Source organism: Sardina pilchardus, chromosome 15 (assembly GCF_963854185.1).
Source record: "Sardina pilchardus chromosome 15, fSarPil1.1, whole genome shotgun sequence".
Classification (NCBI taxonomy): domain Eukaryota; kingdom Metazoa; phylum Chordata; class Actinopteri; order Clupeiformes; family Clupeidae; genus Sardina; species Sardina pilchardus.
In genome coordinates, this window is record NC_085008.1 from 7,411,662 (window position 1) to 7,433,022 (window position 21,361).

The window sequence follows — 21,361 nt, forward strand, 5'->3', positions numbered from 1 at the left end:
AAGCTGTTACCAGTTCTGCTGCTATTGCAGCAGCCAGTGTTCCCAAAATCATAACATTTGGATTTAAAGACTATTCAACTCAACAAAAGAAACGATTCGCCGAGTGCAAGGTGTGCAGCGCAAAAATATCCGACACATCCAGCACCACGTCAAATGTTATCCGCCATTTCCGACTACACAAAGAAAAGTAAGAAATGTCAATAGCTAATTTCACATTATTTTTAATCTAACGTTAGCTGGCAGAGCTAACATCCCATCTCCATCAGTAAAACGTGACAAGAGCTTACTGTTTGCACCACATGTTGACTTAGTTTCACATTGATCCCGCCTATCAAATAACAGACAATTTGACTGAAATTGTAGGTAGCCTATCTGAAATTGCCAGATTGATTCACTTGGCAGATAGCGCTAGTTGCTAGTCGAAAGTCTACTAGAAAATCACTCAGAGTGCGCAAACCTCCTCCAAGCGAACACATCACCTCCTCTTGCATCCATCCATAACTTTTTTAGTTATCTTGCGAACAAACAAACATATACAGACAAACCAACAAACTCCGATAAAAACATAACCTCCTTGGTGGAGAGAAAAACTTCGAAACGGTCTTTGTCCCGACGCACATAATTGTTGACATTCTCGATAATGTCGAGGGGAAGCTGAGACAAATTATGCATGACTGCAAGTAGGCTACTTCTTTGTGTTGGATGAGAGTAGGCTAGGCTACAGATGTGATGGATGTTACATCACATCTGTACTCTCACCATGGACGTTAGGAAATGTGATACATTCTTAAAAATGGAGTGGGAGCATAAATGCATTGAATATGAGGCTATGTTGCACTAACTGGTTTTCAGTCTTGTGCTATGAATGGTGATTTATGTGAGCCCTTTGCACTGAAATTAATATCACTCATGGCTGTAAAATCCTTGTATTTGTCGTTAGGGAATGCATAGGCCTATTAAAAATGCATTTGAGCATGAAAAAAATGAAATATATACATTTTATTCTTATTCAGAATTATTTTGTAGCTTCTCTCATGTCAGATGTGCGAAAGTGCGCAGCCACATTTGGCCCTCTGATGGTGATGATAAAAAAATTGTGGCCCTCTTAGTCATGAAAGTTGCCCATCCGCGGTCTACCACAGCAATGTAGCTGTTAGTTTGTTAGCGCTAGCTGCTTTTATTTTTATTAAATCATTATATAAAGTATAACAGCCAAACAACATGCACAAACCCTATTACTGTAAATGTATGTAAAAGTATATGAGAGATGTATGACATAAATGAGAAATGGGCCACTTTCAAGAGTAAATCGTAGTATAGCCTAACATAGAAGTGTCTCCATTTCATTTCCGTATGGTATTTATTAATGGAATATTATGCAATGAAAACATGAGCTAAACACACATTCTCTCTCTCTCTCTCTCTCTCTCTCTCTCTCTCTCTCTCTCTCTCTCCCACACACACACACACACACACACACACACACAAACACACACACAACATACAGTATGAGAGAATGAGGCCTTTTTGAAGGAGTAGTGGACATAGAAGTTGTATTTGTTCAAGTTCATTCCTTCTTGCACTTCTTTGTCTGTTGTCTTTTGCAACATATCGAAAAAATGGTTGTAAATAAAAGGAAGTGGTTTGCTGCTGTTCCCATGATAAACTACCGTGTTGAGTACTCTGTCTGGTAATTATTGTTTGGTACACCAGGCCCTGTAGTCGTTCCTAGTAATTCTGATCCTGCTGGTCCTAGTGAGCATTTATAATTATTCTTTAGCCTTATATCCCCTTCTTCTATTTGTTAGCCCTTTTGTGCAAAGGAGGGCTACATAAAACGTAGGCTGCCGTCTCTTCAAGTTTTAAGACGGTTGTCTTCCAGCATATTATATGACTTGACTTGTGACTTGCTTGACCTAAGCTATGACTTGACTTGACTTGACTCGACCTAAGCTATGACTTGACTTGACTTGACTCGACCCTCACAAAAACGACTTGGGACTTGCTTGAGACTTGAAGGTTAAGACTTGAGACTTGCTTGAGACTTGCATATGTGTGACTTACTCCCATCTCTGATGTATACACACACACACACACACACACACACACACAGGTGGAAGTAGTATTGGCAGAACCACCAATTAAAGACTGTTCTATAGATGCTAGTAGAACGCTCCATTGACTTTCATTTTGGGATTTCCCAAAGTTCTACCGGTCATTATTTTCTGCTAGAGCAGTGGTTCTCAAACTTTTTCTTTTATTCCCCACTTTGATCAAGCTTGGCTTTCCCGAGCCCCACCTGTCCATCATCGCTCTAAGAAAGTATAGGTCAAGCTCAAAATTGTCACATTTATAATGTCACTTGCTAAATATACATCAGTAACCAATAACAGTTAGGCTAGGCCTACTACAGATAAATATCAGTTCAAAAATAGAGAAAATAAAAATCTAAATCAATGACCAATAACGTCAGTTTTTTGTCATTGACAAGGTGTCAATCCTTGCTTCAAAAAAAGCTAATTTCCAAAATTACAGCAAAAGGACCAACTATATGCTACCATTGTGTTAGAAATGAAGTTCAACACTCTCACAACCTCGTTCAAAATCTTATTCAGGTCAAGCCTTGACGCGAGCGCTTCCCTGAATGAAACAGTCCGTCTGTTGCGCATCGGGCACTACCCTCTTTATCACGACGATAGCATTTCTTTTACCTGCTATCGTCTGTGCGCCAACCAAGCGAAGTCCCTCACAGTTTTCCCATTTGATGTCCTGTTCTGCGAGGTAGACTAATTGTTGAGATCAATGTTGAATAGTTCATACTCATACTCGCAGAATAGAATATCTTCGGCCGCTGTCAAGTTAACAAAGCGGACATAAGCAATAACCAAACCACCTTTGTAAAGTCAGTGGCCGTGTCCACTTGCAAGGCAAACATGAGTGTTTGCGTTTGTCAAGCAATTGTTCTTCGAGATCGCAGAACAGCAATTGTGTCGTCGGACAGATAGCCAAGATATCCCTCAATTTCACTGCGCTCGTCTCGAACATGAATTAAAATTCCGACGTCAATCATTTTTTTCGGACTACGGTTCCAGGACAGACTAACATTTTCATCTGGTCAATGATAGCCCTACAAGACTCTAGATGACCTCGTTTGTGTTTGTTTTGTGAGATGAAGGTGCATTCTCGTAATTATCAATAAAGGAAGGCACAGGCTACAGATTAAAAAGAAATCTCCGTTTTTTCACGTCAGCTCGCGCCCCACCTGGCATGTCTTTGCGCCCCACTAGTGGGGCGCGCCCCACAGTTTGAGAAACGCTGTGCTAGAGGACCTCTGGAAAACAAAATGATGACCGCTGTCAATGGCAATGGAATTTGTGCTTCTAATTCAGGCCTTTCCTATCAGGAAAATAAGTACCTTCAGGGCGAAAAACAAGGTTCACACACAGGTGGAAGTAGTATTGGCAGTACTACCACTAACGACTGTTCAAAAAATGTTCTGTAAAATGGCAAAATGAAATACCAGACACACATGCGTGCGCACACATACAGTCTATGTTGTTACTGAACCCAGCTGAATCCCATCAGCTTTTCATAACCACCCCATCTAATTTCTGACCCCCCTCCTCTTCCTCCTCCTCCCCCTCCTCCTCTTCCTCCTCCTCTTCCTCCCCCCCTGCAGCCCAGCAGTCGAGCGAGGGCCCGGTGGAGCACATGTACGGCAGCACCAGCGGCACGGTGCGCTCCACCAGCCCCAACGTGCAGTCCTCCTCGCTGGCCTCCTCCATGATGGCCACCCCCCAGAGCCAGAACCAGGCCACCGCCTTCGTCCAGCCCACGCAGCAGGCCGTGGCGCCCAGTGAGCCGGCCAATCAGGAGCCGGCGCCCGCCACCGTCATGATGGAGGCCACACCCAGCTCACAGGTGGAGAGGCCCTCCACCTCCACGGCAGTGTTTGGCACAGGTAATGTCATATGTACAGTACAGCATGTACAGTACCCTCTTATTTCATAAGACTCACTCACATATTATGTACTGTAGCCATGCACACAGCGTTGACATGTTGACAGCGTCTCCATTTTGTAATCGTAATCATACTAATTTATTAAATAGCACCTTTGTTATTGAATTATACAGTATATGTAGTACTTATAATTTTATTTAAGAATATTGAAACATGTATTTGAATATCTATAAATGCAAAGAACATTGGGGCTAAGGAGCTGGTCTAGCATGCAGTAACCTGAAACATTGTGGGTTCAATTCCTGGCCTCTACCATTGTGCCCTTGAGCAAGGCCCTATATCATAATTGACGTATGTAAGTTGCTTTTACTAAAAGCATCTGCTAGATGAGTAAATGTAGCGTAATGATAACGTAACCCCACTGTGACCTGACTGTAGTGTCCGCTACGCCGGGTTCCTCCATGAACAAGCGCCTGCGGGAGGAGGAGCAGGAGGGCACGAGTGCGGACACAGAGACCCCCGACGAGCCCAGTGAGCCCCCCAAGAAACTCCGCCTCGTCCAGAGAGTTGGGCCAGAGGTTCGTTGGACACACACGCTTCAGAACACATCCATTCTGAACATACAAAATTGTGGAGATCCCTTCTTGGTTGACACTTGGGGTGTGTGTGTCTGTGTGTCTGTGTGTCTGTGTGTCTGTGTGTCTTGTGTGTCTGTGTGTCTGTGTGTCTGTGTGTGTGTGTGTGTGTGTGTGTGTGTCAGGAGGAGGTGATGGAGGACAGCACAGAGGCTGAGAGTGTTGTTCCCGGCGAAAGCCAGGAGGCTCCAGATGCCACACAGGTATGAAGGAGAAAGAGTGTGTGTGTCAGACCAGATTCACATACCTATAAGCTCATTTTTGAGTGATGATCTGTTGTTAATTGTGTGTGAATTTGATCTTCATTGACTGTGTGTGTGTGTTTGCGTGTGTGTGTGTGTTTAGGAGCTTGAGGACTACCCAGTGTTAGCTGATGCGGAGGAGGAGGCAGGCGGCTCTCAGTCGGTCCCCGTAGAGACCTCGCAGGAGGGCGAAGGCACACAGCAGGGCATCATCGTCATCGTCAGCGACTCCGAGACCGAGGGCGAGCAGGAGGGCGAGAGCGAGGAAGAGGTGGAGGAGGAGGAAGAGGAAGAGCAGGAGGTAGAGCTTGATTTACCATTTTTAATTTGATCTTTTTTTTTTTTGTTTAGATCAGCAGTCAAAAGCTCTGATCATTTGATTGTTTAAATGAACCTCTGAGATTTTAGTTTGTTCTTTTGAGAAAAGACAAACTTGATACACATTGTTGCACAATGCAGCATTACTGACTTGATTACTGTTAAATACTACACCTATACACCACACAGAGGTTATACCATAAAGATGAACTGACCATTGCACTGACCTAAACATAATAGCTGCCCTCTCCATTTGGATATACGCCTCGCATGGACCTCAGCATGAAAAAAACGTGGCATTGCTCTTCACGAGTGTGTTTGTGAACAGGACTATGAGGAGGAGGAGGAGGAAGAGGAGGAGGAGGACGAAGACGACGGTGGCATGGGCGAGGAGGGCGAGGAGAGCAACGAGGGGAGCGGCAGCGGAGAGGGCAACGAGGCGTACGAGGGCGACGAGCAAGAGGTGAGTCCAGGAACTCCACACACACACACACACACACACTGTCTATGCACATCAGGACCTTTCATGGTTTGGCAGTTGCCAGTTGTGATTGTGTGTGTGGGTGGTGGGTGGGTGGATAGTGCCTGCTTGTTATTGGATGGGTGTGCCTGCTTGTGTTCTTCTGTGTGTCCACTGCCGGTCATTAAATGTACCGAAACCGTCATGGAAGCAAGTGAGTCATGGCCCCGGTCATGATTGCCATATTGCATCACCTCCATGGCAGCTTGTTGTCCTGTCTGTTCCCAGAGTTCCCTTCTCTCGTCTGGTTTATGTGTGAGACATCAAGTGTCTAGGAAAAAGTTCATTCAACCGAGTTGCTTTGCTTTCATCTCTCCCTCACCCCCACCACCCACCCCCTCTTTCCGCTCAGGGCGCGGAGGCGACCGACCCAGGCACCGAGACGGAGGAGAGCCTCGGGGCGACGGACTCCACCCAGCAGCGTGTGGCCGACTCCCAGACGTTCAGCGGTACGCCTGTTTGTCTCCCATATAGACCTGACCCACCACCCTCCTTTCTCGTTTGTGCGTGTCAGCCATGGTGTTCCAGACTCCCCCCCCCCCTGTGTGTCATATCAGTAGGATGTGGCTTTCATTCAGGCTGGATTTGCCGTTGACGGCCGCTTCCTCACATTGAGGCTCGTAGATGTTTATTGGATCAATCAGCTTACTAGGCCCCCTTATCTCTATTCCACCAGGCACATGGCATTGCAGATTATGATGCATGTTAGAGGAGTTGTGCTTTAGTCAGGATGCCAGCTCCTAGTCCCTGGGGTGGGAATAGTGGAACATTCTACCTCAGTGTAATTCAGGGCAGTTTTAACAGTCATTTCCCCTCAGAAGTGTGTGTGTGTGTGTGTGTTGACAAGTACATATGCCCATGCATGCGCACGCATGTACAAACACTTACACACTCTGTTTTAAAATGTCCATCTAGTGGAGCCAACTAATGCTAGCGTGGAGACTCATTCCGTGGACTCACCCAGAGAGGCGGCGCCGATCAGCAGTTCGACGCCTCGCCTCCCACAGTCGCCAAGGCGACCACCGCATCCCTTGCCCCCCCGCCTGAACATTCTTCCTCCACCCGGCCCCGAGCTGGCTCCCCCCTCACTGGTGCAGGTTTGTGTCCTTGAGGTCATTCAAGGTCAGGGGTGTCTCCGACACCTTGGGGCCCATGCTGAATTGAACAGTGAACCTTTAACAGCTATACTTTGCCTCACTTCCCTTTTATTGTGATTCTCTGCAGCGCTTCCCAGTCCGATTCCATTCCTCAGGGCGGTCCATGCCTCTCACTCCAGGAGCCAACAGTAGCTCCATGATGTCTGAAACGGTGTGTTTGTGCCGCGGTTCAGCATTTCCCCTTTTACATGCTCCAGTCATACGCCTTGGCCTCGTGATAACCTGACATGACGCCATTTTCTTTTTTTCCCATTCTCTCGGCAGCAAATGACCTTTGACAATGATGACCGCATTGTCCCCAGCACGCCCATTCTGGTGGTCCCGAACCGCTCCGACAGCTTCACTGAGCCACTGCAGTGAGTACTAGTATAGCGCTAAACTAGATGGAGTAGGGACTGCTCCGGTCTAATACTGACGTTGAAATGACAGAACACTGCAACATTGCTCGTTTCTTTTGGGAGGTATATAATGCTTACCTCTTAAGAATCTATGGCAAGTGGTGTTGTTAGTGCCCTATTGTAAGCAGGCGGAGGTTCCGTTTGGGTCCGTTACAACTGTTGTGTGCTGATCCACAGATCGCCTCAGGTGGCCACTGTCCCTCGGTTCCGCTTCGGCACGTTGGAGGACATGACCCAGTCCACATCGTCTCACTCTGATCTAGGCCAGCTGGCCTCTCAAGGAGGTACGGATAGACTCCATAGTTGTGTAGTAGTCATTGTAAACAGATAAATAACAATAAACAATAAACTCCTTTGCTTTACCTGATTATGGGCTGTTTTTCAAAGGAATTTGTAAATGGTGATCTGTAGTAAGGAGCATTGTGTAGTGATTTCAGTCCTAACTTAAAGTGTGTGTGTGCTCAGGGCTGGGTATGTATGAGAGTCCCATGTTCCTGGCGTCCCAAGAGGAGGAGTCTGGAGGACGCAGTGTCCCCACCACACCTTTACAAGTGGCAGCTCCAGGTGAGACACACGCACCCACTCCATACATACGAGTTAAACCTGATGTATACTCGACGTGTGACAATGTGACGTCAGAATGACGTCAGATTTGAGCCTTGCGACGACGTGTCGCGCACCGAATATTTTTTTGAAACGGCGCGCGCCAACCTTGCACAACAACTAGGAAGAGATTGAGGCCAAGCCCACAGAGCCAGTGTCCTGTTATCAACCACATAAACCACATTCAGGCATTATCATATCCTATCCCACATCTTAAATAAGCCCCTTCATTTTTAAAACGACTGTAGATGAAGTTTGAATAATAGTCAGTTTGAGAAGTGGGTAGTTAACTTGGCTAGGCAGCAGCGAGAGTTGCCGTTTGATGACTGGTTTGTTTACAGTCGTGAACTAGACACACACTTTCCTCACTACTATTCTCCTCTTTCTGCTGTGTGCAGCTTACCAGATTTACTTTGCCAGTTCCTAAACATTGTAGTTTCAGATGCAAATCTCTCCTCTCCTCTCCTCTCTGCAGTGACCGTTTTCTCTGAGACTGTCTCCATGGACACCTTCTCTATGGAGACCCCGGAGCCGGCCTCCCAGTCCGTTCCCCTGGTAACCACATCCACACCCAGCCTCACTGCCACTGGCGGTGCTGGCGGAGGAGACGACCGAGACGAGGTCCTCATGGAGCCAGAAGCTGAAGGGTGAGGACACACACACACACACACACACACACACACACAATCCCTGGGTCTCTAAATCTGTCTTCTTTTCCCTCTCACTAACATATGGGTACACCTACAGTATGAATCTAGTCTGTCCCCCAATAGCTGGTAAAAGGTTGTCCTGATGAGTGATGCGTCTGTGTCCTGTGTCTTGAGGAGTGATGCGTCTGTGTCCTGTGTCCTGAGGAGTGATGCGTCTATGTGTCCTGTTGCAGGGTGGCTGTGGATGTGAATGTGGAGCCCGTGTCCCAAACGGAAACAGAGGAGCCCGGACAAGCCACTGATGAGACCAATCTCCCTTCAACCAGCCAGGAGCCCTCCTCCAGCTCCGCAGGTACACACATGCCCACACACACACACACTCAGTTTCACACTCACTCTCACACACACTAGTGCCTACTGTTGCCTACTGTTGTGTTTAATGACATTTCAGAAGAAGGCTAGGCAACCTTGGCAAGCGTTTACAACTGGAGAAAGCTCCTGGCTAACTATCACCAAAATCATGAATGAACATTGCAAGTCACTTACTGTATCTCTTCTGTAATCTTAGAAAGAATTTCTTTGACTACGTTATCTAACAATATAGAAAGCACAATTAAATGCATCCACGTATCCTTATGCACTATGAATTACTATTTTTCACTAGCCTGAACCTGAGACTGAAGGCTAATTACTCTCACATATTTCCTAGTAAGTGACAGGCACTCAATTAGACCTACCGTACACACCACCAATCTGCACTCATTGTCATTGACTGTGTTTACATGCACTTTAGTATCCCGGTTAAGATCGGGGTTTTGAAGTATCCCGGTTTTGTATTTGCGCATGTAAACATCATACCCCGATTTCGGAACCCCGGATAAGCCCTTATCCCGGTAACGAGTATCCCGGTTATGCTAGGTGGTGTACTCCCAGAGAAACCGGGATACTGTTCCATGTATACACCTTATGCCGGTTTCTCAGGCAAAACACGTATTACATTAGTAACCGGGATACGGAGTGCTAATAGAACTTTATTGTTGGTAACCGGAATACTGTTATTCGTCATGTAAACAGGGATATTAATAACCGGGTTTCTCTGTGTTCATGTAAACACCATATCCTGAATATGATCAAAATCGGGATAAGCCTCATAACCGGAATACTAAAGTGCATGTAAACGCAGTCAATGAGACCCTAAGAGGTGGGCCCCCAAATCAAACCAAATTCTTGACTTGGTACACACACACACACACACAAACACCCCTCTTGTGTTAAGGTATTTTAATGTGTTTGTGTTCTCTGTTCCCTAGACACTAGTAGCACCCAGCAACCCAAAGGCAGAGGAGGAACCGGCCGACAGCTCCAGCGCTGGACACATTCAGGGTCTGGCCCTGCCAAGAGAGGTACGCACACCAGCACTGGAACATGCATTCAGTCAGTCATGTCATCCCCAAAACACCAACACCAATGAAGATGTAGACATGTTACACATGCATACTGTATTTTACCTGTATTGTGAGTGGAGAGGCTGTATGCCGTTCATGGCAGAGTCTTGCACGGGTCCATTTATTTTTATTTTTTTAAATCCGCACCCTCCCATACCAGTCATGTTTAAAAACCGTACCTGACCTGTTTTCCAACAGTAGCGCTAGTTAAATTCCACACCCGACTGGCATTAAATAAAACCAACACCCTTTAAGAAAAAACATTTTGCCAAGTCATATATTTCAGAAGTAACTAGCCTAATTACACAACCATTAACACTGCAGATCTAACTTCAGCTGAAGTTGACAGGCCTTCTGGTGATGCTACATGATGAAAAGTAGACTACCACAATACAATGCTCCAAGTGATTTTTACATTTTACATGTTACTACTCTTCAAGTAGATGGGGTTACAATAAGCCATCACCAAGCAATTACCAAATTTAGGTTTCAAACACAGCCCTTATTTTATTAGTTTATTTGAGGGCAAGATTGAATGCGAGAAAGCTAGCTCGCATGCAGGGATGGCAATAGATTTCGCAATAGCAATATTGGGACATAAACAGGCATGCATAAGGTGTTAATGTAAGCAGCCGCTCTGGAAGACTGCAGGCAGATACCGGGCATGTGATTTTTAAAAATAAAAGTGTAAGTGACTGGAGAGTTTTGAGAGTGTGTACGCGCACATAACTGATGCATTTTAAATGCTTTCATCAACTTGAAATGCAGGGATATTATTGTGGATGTTACTAAAATATTTAGTATTTTGAAAGGTCATGGCTAATGACGAGCAGAATGCGTTTTTCAAAAGAGAAAAAAAAACACTTTGGATTAATCCACAATATTTAAAGCCATCAATTTAATTAAAACGTTTATTAAGATATATAAAACACAGTTTATAGTAAAATGTACAGAATCTGATTCCTTGTTGCACACAGGAGGAAGCGTGTAGTGTTGTCTGATTGTCCATCTCTCTCTCTCTCCTTCTCAGGCATGGGATTCCGAGATCGTTCGTTGAAGTAAAGCCATTTACAGCAGAGCTCCACTTTTACTTAAACTTCCAGTATAATTCTAGAACTACAGTTCCACTTGGTATCTCTGTTTCTGCTTAAGGCCAGATCTCCAGTCCTGTGGGTTGTGTGCTTGCTTTGTTTTTTAGTTGTTTTTTTTTTTTGTCCTACTTCAGAAGAATGTGTTTTGTGCGTGTGTTTGTTAGCAGCAATTGTAATCAATGAAAGTAAAATAAAGTATGATTTTTTTACTGAACTTCAAAATGTCAGTCTGTGAAAATGTGTTACAATGGATATGTAGGTGTGTGTGTGTGTGTGTGTGTGTGTGTGTGTGTGTCCATCGGTCCCTTAGGCCTGGGTAGTTTTGGGGCAGTTGAAGAAGCTCTGGGACGTGCTCGGCGTCTGAGGGGTTCGGGGCGGCGTGGTCACAGTCGGCTTCTCCCCGTCCATCCTGATGCTGTAGTGGCGCGCTGTAGGGCACAGGAGACAGAGCAGGGCCTTTACCACAGAGCATGTGCTCTCCATTCAGAGTAGATCAGTGAAAGGAAGGTAGTTATCCAAAGGTGGTTACCCATTCCATGAATGCAATGGAAATGTTATTCAGAGTCAAAATATTTGTTGTTAGATTTTAAGAATACTTCAAATAATTGTTGTTGTTCAATAATCTGTGGGATGCTTTATTTTGACAAATGGAGCAGGTGTGGAAATCGTTTGGCATTTCAAACGGAACATGCCAGAACACATGCGTCCAAAGTCCAGGCTCTGTGTGTGTGTGTGTGTGTGTGTGTGTGTGTGTGTGTGTGTGTGTGTGTGTGTGTGTGTGTGTGTGTGTGTGTGTGTGTGTGTGTGTGTGTGTGTGTGTGTGTGTGTGTGTAGTGTGCACTCAGAGTTTGTTTCCTCAGTGACACAACGACTAGACACAAGCTGCACTGCATTTCGACTTCCCGTTGGTCGTGAAGCCTGCCAAAAACCTGAAGGCCAACTGATTCACACAAACACACACACACACCCACTCACATACACACACGTTAGCCCATATCCATTTGACCCAACTACTCACCCACGCAAGGCTCTGGACCGTCTCACACATCTCATTACTCACACCAACAACACACCCACACGTGTGTCCTAAAGGATCCAGACCTATGCCAGACATGACTTGCACCATAGATCAACAAAGATGCCCTCATCCTGGTCTTCCATTTTAATAAGCCATCTAAGTCAACTCGTTAAAGCAGAGGTGTGTTCCAAATCCACATCTGGAGCAGTTTTGGAGAAAAATGCTTTAACTACTGCTCGGCTGTGTGCCTATGATGGTATGTTTTCAGAATCAAAAACAGCTGCTAGTCCTAGCTAGAATACACAGGTGGGGATCTAAAACGTATACGAAACATTTTCCCATGACACTAAAGTGATGTTTGAGCATTTCAAAGCATGGAGATATTTATTTGTTTTTCTGCAGGAACCTGTGATGGGTCAGGATGATACACACAAGCATTCTTCCCTCTGATTTGTTTGAATTAATTATTTAAAACAGATATGTGAATATGATCTCTATCAACAGACCTGATATATAACAATCTATGGTTGCTTGAGAGCCATGAAAAGGTTCACGCAGAAGCGTGGTACTCACTGCGAGAGAAAACGTAGTACTTGTAGCCATCCACTGTCTGTCTTGATGGAAGGGACAGGGCGGAGGTCACTGTCGTAGGGAACCCCTTCCAGGTCGCCATGATGCTCAGCTCCTTGCCCAGGTATTTTTCTGCGGAGAACAAACAAAAGTTTCCCTGAAGTGTATCTCTTTAGGCCTTCCTTCTACTCTGACACAGTGGCCCATTCTCAACCTCTCTCCTCGATCCTCGGTCCTCCAGGCTCGTTCGCGCTGATCTACTGTATAACTAGCACTGGATAGACTATCCCATTGATGTGGCTCTGGTGGGTCAGGCTACTGTATGTGCTCACTCAGTCCTGGACCCCAGAGCTCACCTGCTTGTCTTGTTCTGCGGGTGTACACGGTGTAGTGGACCCTATGGTTGGGCTGGATGGACAGGCTGGGTTGGCTGGGCTGGCTGGACGACTGGCTCCCGGAGCATTTGGGAGCCTTCTTAGGGTCGTACGAATATTTCTGCACCCGGCCGCCTGTGTGAGACAAAGTTGGATGTGTCAAGGAAGGAATTGCATATTGTCAGAATACAGCTATGCAACAGTTCCCAGAGAAAAAAGAAAATGTAGGAATGACAAAAAAATGCATTCATTAATAGGATCTTCTCAGAAATGCAGGTGATGCCAGGTGTTTACCTCTCTTGAAGAAGTACACAGACTCTCTCCTCTTCATGTAAGCAGGCACAGACAGCGCCGCTGTGATGTGACCTGTCAGACCGTCGAAACCTGTGCGAGTAGCTTTGGGGTAGCCAGGGTCCATGACCTCATTTTCAAAACGCCAGTAGTTCCGACCCTGCAAAAATAACCCACACATTTTGACACAGAACCGCCTTCATAATGGACTGTGTAAAGCAGGCATCGTTATACTAGGATTAAATGCCTGTCAGTTCAGTGGTAATCGATAACACTACTGTCCTTGTATAATCCACCCACACACACATATTATCCCACACCATGGAAAAGAGTAGCAACTCTAATCCATTCTGGCAGCGAATGCAATGCAATTTAAAATGACAAACTGAAGTCAGCTGTGGGGCGGGCGCTCTCTACTCTGGAGAGCCAAGGCCTGTGAGTCTGTGTAGGGTGTTACTGGACTAGTTTCCTGTATATGGATTAAGTCTGCGACTAGGCTTACTCCATGTATGGGAAAACCAGCCCGTTGTCTCTAAGGCTGCAGGCTGCCATACCTTCAAGAAATATGTCTTTCCCTGGCAGTTGCAGCGGGTGAAGACGGTGTCTATGGGTGAGGGGATTCCCCACGTCGCTGTGATGCCCTGTGCAGGCCCTGGCACCCTCATGGTATCCAGCGTCCAGAAGTAGTGACCTATAGGGACAAGCCATCCATTTATGGACAAAGAAAATGTTTCACTTTTGATTTATGCTTGCATTTGTCCATGAAAAACATTGACTGCAAGTCAATAGCAGTATAGTTGTGGCACTAGTGGTAATACAGTACAGTGGAATCATATTTTTTAATACTGGGTGTAAAGCCAGATGATAGTCCTCTAAAGTTCTCCTGGCAGGCCCCTTTATGCTAATTCACTCATTCTCATCTGAGCTGTTCACCATAAACCATACATTTTGTTTACATGAAAGAGTCTGGGTCACAATGACTTTTAAAATGACTCCCTCCCTGGAAATAAATAAAGAGAGAATTCTGGCGGTCTTGCCACCACGCCTGTTTTATAAAGCAAGAAAACCTCAGACGGCCGTGTGTCAGTCTGAGCGCCGGGGGGTGTCACAGAGTCTGGCTCTCACCTCGGAAAACCACAGTCGTCCCGTTCTTCAGTGTGGTCAGACCATTAATGGGGCGACCGCTGCAGAGGTTGGTGTCGTTGCTGTCGTCTACACAGGGAAAGAACATCAAGGGGAGAAAAATAAGGAAACCGCAAAAAATACTCTTTAATGAAGCAATTTAGCCAAAGACCATGGCTAAGTTTTGGTTTAGAGAAGGCATCTACCCAAAGCAATAAAATTGACCACTTCTCATGTTAAGTGCACTGCGGTCATGAGGTCTGTGGTTTTCCACGAGAAGGACAAAGCCGTGTTTATAACAAACCCTCCACTGAAGTGTCTGTTTTGAATGTGAGCTCAGAGAACAGAGGAACTAGACTCAAGTGATGCATAAAATGAATAACTTTAGGATTGACATTTACTACATCCAGCGTGGTTGGGAAACTAAACCGGGCTAGATGGAGAAAGGAGAAGAAATACACAGTCAAAGCGAGCGGAACCTTCCAGGAGAGGAAAAAATAGAATTACTTGATGTGTTTGGAGACTAATTTGAGGGGTTGTATGAGTACCCCACACACACTCAAACACACACACACACACACATTTATGAAGAACCGGACAAATAAAGGACCAGATAACTAAAATATTTTCTCTGAGAGAGTATAACCCCACCTGACTGATAGTCTCGGGAATTGTCCATCCCAGGGAAATTGATATCATTGACTGAGCTTGGTTTCTCAGGCTTCTTGGTGGGTTTGCTGGGTAGAAGAGGTGTTTTGGGGTCCTTGGTGGGTTTGCTGGGAAGGAGAGGTGTTTTGGGGTCTTTGGTGGGTTTGCTGGGAAGGGGAGTTGCTTTGGGGGCCTTGGTGGTCTCCACAGGCTTCGCCGTCATTTCCAGGGGCTTAACTGTTACCTCCGGGGCAGGTGGGGTGGCCGAGGGGTCTTGAGTGGCTGAGGGCTCTGGTTTGGGGTCCTTTGTCTGGTCCGTAGGTACAGTCGTACTGGTCGAGGATGGAGGTGCGGTCGTAGCCGCATCCTGTGCTTCTGTGGGTTTTGCTGCTGGGGTCCCGGTGTCCTCCACAGCATCCTGTGCCTCAGGAGGGCTAGTGGCAGCAGGGTCGTCGGAGGAGGAGGAAGCAGGAGCCTCTGTGGAGGCCGTGTTTTCCCCTGGCTTCTGCTGAGCATCTGGTGCCAGAGTGCTACCCTCCTCAGCTGCAGAGTCACTAGCTGGTGGGTCCTCTCCCTCAGGTGCAGGGGTAGATGCTTGAGTGCTGGCGGGGTCAGATGGATCTGTAGAGGCAGTGTTTTCCCCTGGCTTCTGTGTCTCCAGAGGCCGGGGGGTCATTTCCAAGGGTTTAACTGTTGCCTCCGGGGCAGGTGGAGTGGCCGAGGGGTCTTGAGTGGCCGAGGGGTCTTGGGTGGCAGAGGGCTCTGGTTTGGGGTCCTTTGTCTGCTCCGTAGGCACAGTTACACTGGTCGAAGGTGGAGGTGCGGTCGAAGCCGCATCCTGTGCTTCTGTGGGTTTTGCTGCTGGGGTCCCGGTGTCCTCCACAGCATCCTGTGCCTCAGGAGGGCTAGTGGCAGCAGGGTCGTCGGAGGAGGAAGCAGGAGCCTCTGTGGAGGCCGTGTTTTCCCCTGGCTTCTGTTGAGCATCTGGTACCAGAGTGCTACCCTCCTCAGCTGCAGAGTCACTAGCTGGCGGGTCCTCTCCCTCAGGTGCAGGGCTAGATGCTTGAGTGCTGGCGGGGTCAGATGGATTTGAGGGAGGTGGTGTTGAGTCTGTGTGAAAGGGAAAGGTTTTAACAGAGGTCAGCTTTTCATGATTCTACAAGGTTGGGGTGCAACAGAGGGGCTATGATGATGGAATGCACAATGCACAAAATGCATTGGAGTAGGGAGAAAAGCAAGTCATATAGGATTGTGTGATTTCTGTGGAAAGCAATGGGAATGCTATGTTGAGATGTGTGATAATCACCCCTTTTATCTAAATAACAAGGTAACTGTGGCTTGGTTCTTGATGAGAGATGTTTTGCACCAGGTGGGACCTTTGAAGAGTGGATGGACAGAGGTTGTTTTTTTCTAACCCTTTTACAAGCGATCACATTTCAATGTTTTACTCATATAGATCAGAATGAACTGTCTTAGTGAGGTGGGGAAATTGAGGTCTGGACTGACTCCGTTGAGTAGCCTCTACTGTATACCTCTACCAGCACAATGAGATCGTCTGGGTGTGCTTTAAACAATGATAAACAATGGTGCCTAGTCATTCGCCTCACATGACCGGGCCTCAACTGATATTGTTTGGAAAAGCCTGTCACTTGAGAATCTAGATGTTTATATTTCGCTATCACGTCTGTTGTACAAGATATTGACAGCACAATAAAAAATAAAAAAAACAAGCAGAAAACAGTTTTTGAGGCATTTGTTGTGAAGAATTCACATGTTTCTGTGCTCTGATTGGTGACGTTTATCCAGTTGCATGCAGTGACATTCCCCCCCTGTGTCAGCTGAAACGCGACCCCTAATCATGAGCGGCACCAGACTCAAGTTCTGAATGGAATTGACTCAAGTGGCTACGTCAAGCTAACCAGAACTTCATACACTGGTGTTCCCTTTGCCTTTACTGTCAGGATAACTGAATAGGTGTGTAAATTCACCTGGGTTCATCACGGTGGGCATTTGGCTGGCGGGAACGGGAGATGGGAAGCTTGTGGGGTCTGGAACAGCGGGCGGGATGAGGTCATCTAGACTCGGGTCCTCGTCCCCCCTCCCCTCGTCCAGCACTGCCTCAACATCGTCCTGCACACTGGTCGTGGGCGTCACCACGTCGATGGTTGGTACAGGTGTCTCAGGAAATGAGGTTGCCAGGGGCTCATACCCACTTGTGCCCTCAAGCAGAGGAGGCTCCTCTGGTATGTCTGGTTCACCATCGATCCCTGATTAAACACATAAAGGGCTATATGAAGTGCAGCTTCAATTCAGTTATTTACTGTCAACCAGATGAGAGCACACCAAATCAGTCCGTTGTATATTGCTGGATATTGCATTCCAGACACAACTGAAATTCTTCAAAGACAGGCACTAATGATGTTTAGGATACCCATAGGAATGATAATGAAGCATTTTGATAGGTGAACTTGTGAGTTGTGAGTGACAGAGTTTTGAGCTTTTTCCAGACACTAAGAACAGCACATAAAGATGGAAACTACTCCCCCCTCTCTCTCTCTGTGTGTGTGTGTGTGTGTGTGTGTGTGTGTGTGTGTGTGTGTGTGTGTGTGTGTGTGTGTGTGTGTGTGTGAGTGTGTGAGTGTCTTACCATCTTCAGGAGCAGGAGGCAGAGTCTCCTCATTAGGAGGATCAGTTGGGCTCACCACGCTATCAGAAATATCTGACGAGAGAGAAAACAACGAGTTAAGGAAATGTTCTTTACACTAGTACAAATTACATCAAATTTAAAATGTATATTGTGTCACAATTGAAATGTTTTTCTTAAACAACTATTTCATAATGCTTTAACTGATACTGTACATGCAACTTAAAATGCATTTGTCTTAACTGATGGGTCATTTTATTGTGAACAGATACCACAAAGCTGGTTCAGATGGTGAAATCCGGTAAGAATCAAGTTCATGGTCTAATGTTACATTATCCTTGGCATGGAGGGAGCAATGACACATACTCTGAGCTCTGTGTCACTTTTTCCTGTTTTTGAACCGAGCAGAACCCGTCCAACACCAAACTAACAGACACAGAGAGTCACACACTGCTGGGAAATCATCTCCAGCCTGTACAATTGTAAAGCGTGGGCAACACAACGACTCCAGCTCTCTCTCGCAGTCCCGATGTCTGAAGTGGGGACATTGGTATTGCACGCATGGCTTAGCCCACGAGCAGGCATATTACACGCAAAATCATATCAATTTGGGCGGAGGTAAAAAAAAAAGGAAGGTGTTCAAGAGTAGAGATGCTGGTGACACCTGGGATAGCCATAGGAATGATTGACAGCCATCACTCAACTCACTTCCACTTTTTAGTAGAGTTTATCAGGGCCAAACATGCTTATTAAGAATTTTGATGGGCAAACTTGTGATTTTAGATGTCATGTTAGATCTTTGTGTTGCATTAGATTTCATTACCTCCTTATCCCTACATCTGAGTTAAGTCAATCAACCCTGCCTGAACTTCCGGGGAATTTGAATTTCACCCGGCAGCTCAGGCTGGATACCAGCAGGTCTACTTTCGCTGTTTCATTGCCAGAATCTTTGGCTCCAATCAGAAACGGCCATACTCTAGTCCTGGCACGCTATTGGCCAGTGACGTGACGATAACGAAACTTTTTTTTTTTTTAAGTATATTTTTTTGGCTTTTGTGCCTTTAATTTTGACAGGACAGTAGAGAGAGACAGGAAGCGAATGGGTGAGAGAGTCGGGGTGGGATCCGGAAAGGACCTCGGGGCGGGAATCGAACCCGGGTCGCCGGCGTGCGGTGCAGGTGCCCCAGCCAGTTGCGCCACTGCTGGGGCCGACGATAACGAAACTTAAGCAGCAACGAAACGGAAGCAGCAGCTGCTGTCGCTTCTGTTTTGGAAGATGTTAAAGGCAAGTTTTCTTTGAAAACAGAACAAACACTTGCCCTGGAACATTTCATACAGCAGAAGGACGTGTTTGCGATTCTACTGACTGGCTTTGGTAGGCTAAAAGTTTAATTGACCAACTAGCCCTCATGTGAACGATGCACATTGATCACACCTATTTTGCAGTAGAATCAAAGCGCATCTTCCCCAGACTAATGTTCAATCTTAAAAGATTGAGCTTAGTATGGTGAAAACTATATAATTTATATATATATACAGTATATATAGCTATAATAAACACAGCATAACAAAGTCATGAATATGAGTAAAAGTTATAAGTATATTATAGAACACACAACATCCCTTCAATGATTAAAGTACAGTATTCAAACAAATATGACATGAGAATGATCAGGTAGGCAGGCATGATCAAAACCAGCTTTAAGAACCTGTAATGAATGAGCAATCAAGCACAACTGTGTGTTGTAGTCCCATAATTCAGGTAGATAGATGGATAGATAATGTAGATACTTTATTGATCTCCAAGGGGAAATTCAAGCTCATTCAAGCTCAACTCACCCTCATTCCCATCTTCACCGTCACTCTGGGCCTCTGATTCCTCTGGCAGAGGATCATCTAAGGAGTCAAGATTGCATTAGATCACAACTGTCTTGCTGAGCTTGAGGTGAAATCACATTGTTTGTGGCCAATATGATTATACCTGCGGGTTTGCTAGCGTGAGCGATTAGGCATGGGTTAGGCCCCCCGGCGGCAGCAGCATTGGCTGGCTTTTCTGTATCATTAATATGCACACACGCGAACACACACACACGTGAACACACACACACATACAAGCAGTTATAAAATATCATCTCTTTGCTTAATTGGGAGTAAATTGAATGCTGGGAAGAGCTGGGTTAGGCAATTGATTGTACAGCATACAAGCTCTGATCCAGTCTGGGACAGGCTTACCCTCTGGGTTGCAGAACTGCTTGAAGTCGGGGCAGCAGTGGCCAAATTGGGCACAGTCTGAATCACAGTCACATTGTCTGCCCCGTTTAAAGGACTCCCCACACCGTCCTTTACACGAGCCAACTATCAAACAAACACACACACAGAGGGAGAGAGAGAGAGAGAGCAAGAGAGAGACTGAGACAAAGCCCTTTATCTATAGCCTATTGTAAAGCAAAACATCATTATTAAACAACACAAGCACATGGCATCTTACGTGTGGTGCATTTGGCCTCGTAGTCTTTACAGCACTCATCGTGAGTGAGGCAATCGTAGTCACAGTGACACAGGTAACCTCTGTAGTACTCCTCCCCACACCTCCCTGTACAGCTGTTCGCTGAGGGAGAGACAACACAGATGGCCTTAGGGGTCAGCTTTGCTACCGTCACAACTGACAGCTCTCAGCGATAAGTTTTATGTTACATGGATATTATATAGCCTATTCTAAGCTTCATATGAATATAGTGAGATATTTCTCAGTTGATGAAGACTTGACGATAGTCAATGATCTGCCATTGCCCATTCATTGCGCAAACTTCAAGAGCACACATCAAACACATGAATCATGAGGGGTTAAGCACACACACGCTGAAACAGGAAAACACACACAAACGCATAATCACACACACTCACACACATGCACAAACATACTCTCAGAAATACAGGCTATTCAGAGAAGTGCAGTTCAGTGCTCTCTGCTGCACATACACACAGCAGCACTATGAGTCCCACCAACCTGTGACAGAGTACTGGTAGCCTACAGATGCATGGTGTACAGATACACCTCAGTAATTTTACTGTAGTAATACAAATGAACTTACATTGAGCAGAAGAGTAGGTGAATGCTACACACACCAGCACCAACAGAGCATAGAGGGAAGACCTTGACATTGTGAACCTGTCAGATAACCAAAAACCTGTAGAATATCATAATATAATATGAGTTAGCAGTCCAAATTGGCTAGCAAATGACAACAGATAGAGAGAGAGAGAGAGAGAGAGAGAGAGAGAGAGAGAGAGAGAGCAGCAGTCAGCAAGTCACTGAATGCAGTTTGTCTTACCTTAGAGAGATTTTATGCGCGGTATCACCTTCCACTTTTCAGATGGATGCCGCTTATATATGGAGGAATGGGTTGGGCCGGGTCTGTCTACTTGGCACCGCCGCCCCAGTTAAACCACAAGTGTCAGATTCGCAGACGTCTGATGCGTAAGCCAGCGGATCCCCGACACTAGGGCAATTTGTTGGATGCGCACCAAACGCTCATGCTGTTTACAGAAAGCACAGTGACATCACGGGTCGGCCTTCCATCTCTCTGTTTATTTTTTTTTTAACACAAAATGTTCCACAGCGGAGATGATGACCAACAGCACCGCAAGTGTCGTCTTGAGCTGATTAGACTAGC

The 21,361-nt window shown here is 46.0% G+C and overlaps 2 protein-coding genes across 5 annotated transcripts in view; one reads left to right on the forward strand and one right to left on the reverse strand.

Annotated features, from left to right (window-relative positions):
* The window catches only part of tprb (translocated promoter region b, nuclear basket protein), a 34,593-nt gene extending 23,359 nt beyond the window's left edge, over positions 1–11,234 (forward strand). Inside the window, exons 37-51 of the mRNA XM_062556041.1 lie at positions 3,680–3,961; positions 4,400–4,539; positions 4,722–4,799; positions 4,942–5,139; positions 5,485–5,619; positions 6,029–6,125; positions 6,592–6,773; positions 6,901–6,984; positions 7,098–7,189; positions 7,409–7,515; positions 7,697–7,795; positions 8,310–8,481; positions 8,718–8,836; positions 9,795–9,887; positions 10,960–11,234. Coding sequence (XP_062412025.1) covers positions 3,680–3,961; positions 4,400–4,539; positions 4,722–4,799; positions 4,942–5,139; positions 5,485–5,619; positions 6,029–6,125; positions 6,592–6,773; positions 6,901–6,984; positions 7,098–7,189; positions 7,409–7,515; positions 7,697–7,795; positions 8,310–8,481; positions 8,718–8,836; positions 9,795–9,887; positions 10,960–10,991 — 1,910 coding nt within the window. The 3' untranslated portion in view covers positions 10,992–11,234. The remainder of the gene's footprint in view (positions 1–3,679; positions 3,962–4,399; positions 4,540–4,721; positions 4,800–4,941; positions 5,140–5,484; positions 5,620–6,028; positions 6,126–6,591; positions 6,774–6,900; positions 6,985–7,097; positions 7,190–7,408; positions 7,516–7,696; positions 7,796–8,309; positions 8,482–8,717; positions 8,837–9,794; positions 9,888–10,959) is intronic.
* prg4b (proteoglycan 4b) lies at positions 10,827–21,203 on the reverse strand. 4 transcript variants are annotated; one of them, XM_062556042.1, is made up of 15 exons: positions 21,020–21,203; positions 20,780–20,875; positions 20,176–20,295; positions 19,920–20,042; positions 19,669–19,740; positions 19,527–19,583; positions 17,691–17,762; positions 17,032–17,310; positions 15,047–16,153; positions 14,399–14,485; positions 13,828–13,964; positions 13,277–13,433; positions 12,965–13,117; positions 12,612–12,740; positions 10,827–11,448 (listed from the first exon to the last, which is right to left on the reverse strand). In XM_062556042.1, exons 2-15 carry the CDS (start codon positions 20,847–20,849, stop codon positions 11,327–11,329), a joined length of 2,685 nt encoding a protein of 894 aa, XP_062412026.1. In that variant the 5' UTR covers positions 20,850–20,875; positions 21,020–21,203; the 3' UTR covers positions 10,827–11,326. The 4 variants fall into 4 exon arrangements, with proteins under 4 accessions (XP_062412026.1, XP_062412027.1, XP_062412028.1 ...); XM_062556043.1 differs by lacking the exon at positions 19,669–19,740 and having other exon boundaries at positions 21,020–21,202; XM_062556044.1 differs by lacking the exon at positions 17,691–17,762 and having other exon boundaries at positions 21,020–21,202.
* Positions 21,204–21,361: the final 158 nt, after the last annotated feature.